Source organism: Suncus etruscus, chromosome 3, assembly GCF_024139225.1.
Source record: "Suncus etruscus isolate mSunEtr1 chromosome 3, mSunEtr1.pri.cur, whole genome shotgun sequence".
Lineage (NCBI taxonomy): Eukaryota > Metazoa > Chordata > Mammalia > Eulipotyphla > Soricidae > Suncus > Suncus etruscus.
In genome coordinates, this window is record NC_064850.1 from 16,392,501 (window position 1) to 16,400,000 (window position 7,500).

Here is a 7,500-nt window from a genome sequence, read left to right on the forward strand (position 1 = left end):
GGAGAAGGAGAGAGCTGTGAGAATTCTGCCTGGGGATCATTGGACCCCAGAATTTTGCATTTACCAAGTAACAATTTCCTGTTGATTACCTTGAACTCTTAGAATACCCTTTTCAACTTTAACATATTTTTGTTTTTCTCCATCATATATTCAATACAGTCTCCCAAATACTGAGTAAGTACATACATTGTTCCTGGGAGTAATAGAATCACATTCAGTGAACCTCTCTAGTCATTATTTTTATCAACTGATGAATGGCCTTATGCAATGTGCATTTCTGGTTAAAGACATTCCTTGAATATACATTTTTGGTTCATATGTACAGACTAAGATGCATTGGTATTTCATTGATAAGATTGGTTTTCATTCATTGAGTCAGACAACATAACTCATACCTGGAAACAGCTTATCTCATGGTGACATTTTCTCCCAAAGACATATCAAAGCCTGAATACACTTAGAGAGATTAGACCCTATGTCTGTACTAGAATTTTATAATGACAATCATTAGCAAAATCACAAAAATGTGGACATCCTAGCACTAGAGAGTGAAAGGATATTTGTTTATAGTAAAAGAAACAATAAAAGCTCTTGGTACTGAGTTCAGCTCAACTGGAAGCTTGTATGTTGAACAATTCAAAACTTTTGGCAGTTCTGCACATGTTCCCCAAGTGATTACCCCACAAGCAATGATTTGCTTAATAAATAAATTTGAATAACAATATGAATTCACAATTATTCACAGGCCTTGAATAATGAGGCTTTACTTTGTTTCTAAATTCATGTTATTAAATTAAATGTTAGGGGGCTGTGGATATAGTTTTGTGTAGATCACTTGCCTTGCATATAAGAGGCCCTGGGTTCAATTCCCAGCACTGGAAAACTAAATAAAAATATGTTGCGCTTCCATCATGAAATGGAACTAAAAATGAATACACTAATTCAGTATTTCTTAAAGTTTTCATCCACTTTAAACCAAGTAATAATGGTAATAATAGTAATAATATCTCTTTTCATATTGGCATGGTTTTTAGATGATTTGTTGTATGAATGACAAACCTGTGGCTAAAACTGCCTTGCCACTTTGAATATTGTCTCTGATTTTTAACTGTACTCTCAATCCTCTGCATAATCCCCCAGAAGTCTGAGGTCACTTTTGATACTTTGCAGGAGAAATCCATGGAGAAACACATATTGAGCATGAAACATGTTAGTGAAATATTATTTAAAATGGTAAAATGAGGGGTAATGATGCATTGTTCGCGATGGGGAAGACAATAGTTTGTTCTCAGGGTGCCTCCTGGGCTAAATTGGAAAGGTAACTTCCACTTTGTAATTTATGTGAATTATTTTTCCTCAGCCAGGCTGTGTGAACACAACAGAGATGGATATCAGAAAATGTCGGCGTCTGAAGAATCCACAAAAGGTTAAAAAGGTTTGCTAGTTTAGCTGATTTTAAAAGTCTTGATGCCAACAGCCCTTCCTTTTGGGGTTGAAACAATCATTGCTATTTGTAATTCTACTACATTTTGTCCTTTGCAACCCTTTCATTCATCCATCCTCTACATATAAATGAAATGGCTGATGTGTGCTTGGCACCACTGTACTGTTGAAATGCAGTCGCAAAATCTCACAAAGCCAGAGCCTGGTGCAGAGAAGTCCAGCCAACATTTATTGCCAGGAAGGCTGAGTCAGGAGTGCCAGGAGTTGGGTGGACTGAACTGAGGGCTTCCCAAAGGCTGCCCACACTGCCCATGTGTGCTGAGGTCTGCAGCGTACATCAGTTTGGAGCTGGGAGATTACTGGAAGGAAAGGAAACCAAAGACACAAAAAGTAAAATCCCACAGGTACACAAGCTTGAGACTGACACAAGTGAAAGGGTTTTAGTGCTGCTAGATGGTTGGTTCCCTTCCAAACCAGCCTTTGCTCCACTGGAAAAGAGCTCAGAGAGATTTATGTTTCAGGGATGGAAAGAAAGTACAGAGGAGAGAGAGTGCTTGCAGTGTACACGAGATAATGGCCTTCTCAGGCGGTCACATTAAGATGTTCCATGTTTTTTGCCATGTTCTACCCATATTTTGGCCTAGGGTAAAATGCCTGTTCAATTAATGTTAATTTCAGAAAGGTAGAGACATGTCCCAGAGTATTTGCATTTCTTAAAATCACATGCATATGTGCTAGATCATATATTATTTAAAGATATGGACTTTGGGGCTGCAGAGATAGCACAGCGGTAGGGCGTTTGCCTTGCATGCAGCCGATCCAGGATGGACAGTGGTTCAAATCCCAGCATCCCATATGGTCCCCCGTGCCTGCCAGGAGTTATTTCTGAGCACAGAGCCAGGAGTAACCTCTGAACCTGTCAGGTGTGACCCAAAAACAAACAAACAAACAAACAAATAAATAAATAAATAAATAAATAAATAAATAAATAAATATGGACTTATAATATCTTAGTATAATCTTTAAGAACCTCCTAAATTCTAACCTCCAGTGGCTGGAGTGATAGCAACATAGCGGGTAGGGAGTTTGCCTTGCATGCAGCAGATGTGGCTGCAATCCCTGGCATCCTATATGGTCCCCCAAGATTGCTAGGAGTGATTTCTGAGCAGAGTCAGGAGTAATCCCTGAATGCTGATGGGTGTGGCCCAAAACCAAAAAGATAAATTCTAATTTCCAGCATTTTATGGAGCCACATCCCCCATAATCAGAGCATTTCATGACTTCATAGACTTTCTGATTTTATGGATTTCAAGTACACAATGTATGCCCTTAGGGTGTTGTTGTTTGAAAAGATTATCTATATTGGGGGGCCGGAGAGATAGTATGGAGGTAAGGCATTTGTTTGCCTTGCATGCAGAAAGACAGTGGTTCGAACCCCAGCATCCCATATGGTCCCCCTAGAGTGCCAGGAGCGATTTCTGAGCATAGAGCCAGGAGTAACCCCCAGCGCTACCAGGTGTGACCCAAAAACCAAAAAAAAAAAAAAAAAGATAATCTATAATGTATCCCAACTCAAAGAGCAACTTAAAAAGTAGCCATAACTGTGGCATGAGGAGAGACTACACAGAAAACTGTTCAACTGAACATATCAGTTCCAGCACTGAAATTTGTGTTACTTAAACAGCATTCAAGTGTAAGCCATGGGAGGGACATGCCCGCATTAATAGTTTAAAAAGAGGAAATGAAAAACCTACAGCCCTGCCAGCTCAGTTCTGGACTCTGCCAATATACTTGCTTCCGACTGGCTGATGGAAAATGCAGAGGGTGACAAAAAGAGAATTCAATGACCTGAGTTTCATCCTGGCACCTCACATTCTCCTCAGCACTGCCAAATATTATATCTAGATATAAATACCTCAGGAGTAGCTCTGTACAGCACAAAAACTCAGTACTGTACAAGGGTTTCTGTGTGCCAGGTTGAGGATTGGATGGCTGAGAATTGCCAGGAGTTCCACCTTCTCTCTCTCCCTTCTCTTTGCAAAAATAAAATGAAATAGAATATAAAAATAAACAAGATTTTTGGTACAACTTCTTTAGCAGCTATGTTGGAACTTCCTTGTGTATCTGAATCCCCTGGGGCATTTGATCAAAGTGCAGTTTCCCAACCCCAACCACAAAGCTTCTCATCCCATAGGTTTTGAGGCATAGCTGGGCAATGTGCTTTCTCAAACACCCCAAGATGATTCTCAGCTTATGGTTTATAGATCTTTTTTGAAGACACTGATACATAGAAATTGTTTCCAGCACAATATAAAGGATGTCTCAACAAAAGGCAGTTCCCCTTCATTGAAGAGATTCCAGTTCAGATTCAGGGGCTTATTACTTATGGTTAAGATGTCAAAGAGGGAGGTGGGAGAGTGGGCAAGGGATTAAATGCCCCCCCCCCCAAGAACCCTTTCTTGCTTGTTCTCTGCTGTGTACATGGTATTATGCTCTTGGTTCTCCTACAGTCAGTATATGGTATAGCTGAAGAGGCTCATTCAAGTCCCTTGCATGTACCCAGTCAGCCAATCAGGAAAACAACGAAAGAGGACATCCGGAAACAGGTGAGCGCTCCCTCATAGGTGCTTTGTAAACCCTGTGAGTGGTCACCTCTGAAAGGTGAGTGAGCAAAAATCACAGTGAAATCCAACTGTGAGTGATGGAAATGTTTTCATGTAGGGCTTGAACACCTGGAGGACAATGGGAGGAAATCTCCCTCATAGGGTAGCAGAGAAAGATACAAATGGTTCTCTTCGGACCATGTGGGCCTCTGCCAGAGATGGGAGGCACTCAATCATGGGGTTCTTAAGTGTAAAATCACCCCACCGCACCTTATCTCCAAGCCCAAGTGAATGGGTCTGAATCAGGGTCACACATGAAATAATCCAGTCCAGGCTGAGGGTGAAACACCTATAGTCTAGTAGTCGTCTACCTAGTATGGAGCTCTCTGTCTGCCAGAACTACCATTTTTATTGAGTGCAGAGATGCCCCTGGGTGGGGCAGTAACCCACCCAGGTTTACAAGTAAGACAATCTTTGTTTTGGGCGAAACCAAGTTGTAAATAAACAGATACAAAAAACAACAGGGATAAACTTTGTTTTAGGTAAAATGAGGTGTAACCCAACACTTAAACTCTCAGTGCATTTCCAGTGTGGACCCACTTGGGAACCACCTTTATCACAGTGATTCAAAAGAAACGTGTAAGAACAAAGAAAACTCCATGCCTGTGCCATTCCAACATTTTCTGATATGTTGTTTTCTTTCTCTATCATGAGGAGTTAAGCAAGTCTGGCCCCACAGGCAGGCAAATTACATTACTCCTTTCTGAGAATCACTGGTAATGGAATCTCGTTAGGACCTATCCTTTACATTATAATTTACTGGCTTCTTGAGGACAACCTAAGGGGGAAAAAATCAAGTCGCTGGCTAACAGGTTTATGATTGGGTGAGAAGAAGAATAAGATTTATGTAGCTGCTTGAATAGATAAATCTAGTATGTGATGTAGGTATGAAAGTTGACCAGAGGAAATTCAGTGGAAATGAATTTAACCAGCTATGTGTAGTCTTCGTATCATTTTGTCCAGACTGTAGCAAGACGCTAGAACCCAGACACATCAAGCTTTCTGTAGAATCACATCATTGTCTTTGAAGCATGGTAAAAAAAAAAATAAATAAAAGCCACTATATAAACGGGCGTAATATATGCTTCTATATCTATTCCCCTAAACTTTGCAATTACTTGGGAAGAATTCAGACTTAAGCTAGGACACAGTTCCGAAGAAAATGCAACATAGACTAAACTGAAGTGAAAACCTTTGGTGTGATAGAACTCTGCTGAGGTGCGAAATGGTTGTTGAACAAAGCTGGAGGGTGAGGGAAGTCATAGGAAATGCTTGAATCTTGATGGAAATAAAAGGTTTGGGTTCCTGGAAAGAGAGAGGGAAATTATTATATTTGGGTCTTAATATCTCCATTCTCTCCTTCCCTAGATAACATTTTTGAATGCACAGATTGACAGACATTGTTTAAAAATGTCCAAAGTGGCTGAAAGGTATGTGTTTGTTCAATAACATTACAGCTTTCTGCTCATTTAAAAGGGGAGAAATGTTAGGGCAATAGCTCACAGGTGACTTAGAAAGGCAGACCAAAGTCATTGTTTAAACTGAGGGGTGAAAGCATCACAGGACAATAAGGGGAGGACAATATTGTCTTCTCAGGACAATAAGATAGCAGGACCCCCCCCTGGAAAAATGTCAAGAGATGTTCCCTTGCAGAAGCTTTCAGGAGAAAGTGTGGGGGTTGACCACAAGACCTTGTCAATCAAGCAAGAACATCTTTAAAAGCTCCATAATGCACGTTTGCCTTCAGCTTCCTCATTAATTCAACTGGAATTGCTCCCGTCTCAGCTGTAAAATGCCTAGATTCACTTTACAGGGCGAAGGAAATTGCGGGTGCCTTTGAGGTGCTAGTTGCATGAGCAGGGGGGGATTGGACCATCAGGAGGTGTTCCGCCTCCACACACCATCAGCCACTGAAGTGCATCACATCAACTGTAAGAAAAATATTTGGCATCTCCAGCCTGGCTTTGGCAGGAGCATTTGTGTTACAATCTGCGCCAGTGGCCGGTTCCACTCTGTTAACTCACGGGAGACTCAATTTTGTCAACTAAATAGTCTGTTTTTGAACTCTCAAGGAAGAGGGCGACCACCTGGGGAATCTAGATGGAATAAATCTAATCAGACAGCTGCACTGACTGACTGTTAGCTCATCCATATGTCATTGGAAGGCAATGGTCACTCTTGGGAAGGCCCTGAGCTCAAGTTGGTCCTCATGTTTTTAGGGTAGCAGAGCAAAGTGTGTCCTTTAAGCATGACTCACACAGGGGACTGGTCATGTGTTCAACCTGTAAGCTTTGCCATGCTGACCCTGGCTTTATCCACATCTTTTTAGATGCATGGTGACAAACTGAGACTAAGAAAATACTACCCCAACCCCCAAAGCTGAATTAACACACTATCTTTTGGAAGCGCTGAGTTTGGACTTCAGTCTCTGGTGGTATCTTCTGTCTATCCAGAGTATCTCAAAATGTCATTATTGATAGAATGAGTCCAGTATTTCTTCACCCCAAGATGCTGTGCTGGTCATCATGGGATATGGAGTGGCAACTTTGATCTTTATCTGCCAAATGACAAAGCGCCACTGCAGAGTTGTGACAACAAAATGTCTCTAGCTTCCTTCCTGGGAGCCGGGAGGTTCTGCCATCATGGCAATTAGCAGCCCTCCGCCATGCCAAAGGCCTCTTTAACCAGGCCTAGGAAGGGGTGCGGGACATGGGTCACTCCAGCACCCCTCTACCGCCTTCCTCCGGTACTCCAGGGCTTTTCCTGGCCACATGGCTGGGCAAGCCAGAGAGGTGGGTTCCTTAGAGGAGTTTATTGGTTTTCCTAGGCTTTCCCCATTTCCCTCCTGGCTCCAAAGGGAGGGTCTGGGGTGGGGGCTCTGACCTTCCGGCCTTCTAGCTCGGGAAGGATCTCCTTCCTTCCTGGGAGCCGGGAGGTTCTGCCAGCATGGTGATTGGCAACCCTCCGCCATGCCAAAGGCCTCTTTAACCAGGCCTAGGAAGGGGTGCGGGACATGGGTCACCCTAGCACCCCTCTACCTCCTTCCTCCAGTACTCCAGGGCTTTTCCTGGCCACATGGCTGGGCAAGCCAGCAAGGTGGGAATAGCAGCACAATAGGTTCTGGCATTAGGACTTACTAGGGAAGTTTCCTTATTAAACCTGTCCATTGTGAAACCGCGCGAGAGAGCTAGTGCCCCTGCGCAGAACATTATGACAAATATATGGATATCATTGGTTTTCAAAAAATAAAAATAAAAATAAAATAAAATGTCTCTAAACATTTCCAGCTTCCCCTGGGCTGAAGGTGGAGGAGGAAGAGGGGAAGGGGTCTATCTTGGGCTTATTGGGAACCATTGATACCCCTCCTTTCCTTCCTGAAAATACTGCAACTTGT

General features: G+C 42.4%; 1 protein-coding gene across 4 annotated transcripts in view; it reads left to right on the forward strand.

Annotated features, from left to right (window-relative positions):
- The window catches only part of RGS6 (regulator of G protein signaling 6), a 592,928-nt gene that overhangs the window by 509,461 nt on the left and 75,967 nt on the right, over positions 1-7,500 (forward strand). For 3 of the 4 annotated variants that reach the window (XM_049770388.1, XM_049770390.1, XM_049770392.1), the window contains exons 10-12: positions 1,361-1,435; positions 3,954-4,049; positions 5,475-5,536. In XM_049770388.1, coding sequence (XP_049626345.1) covers positions 1,361-1,435; positions 3,954-4,049; positions 5,475-5,536 — 233 coding nt within the window. The remainder of the gene's footprint in view (positions 1-1,360; positions 1,436-3,953; positions 4,050-5,474; positions 5,537-7,500) is intronic. The other variant, XM_049770389.1, reaches the window with a different exon arrangement.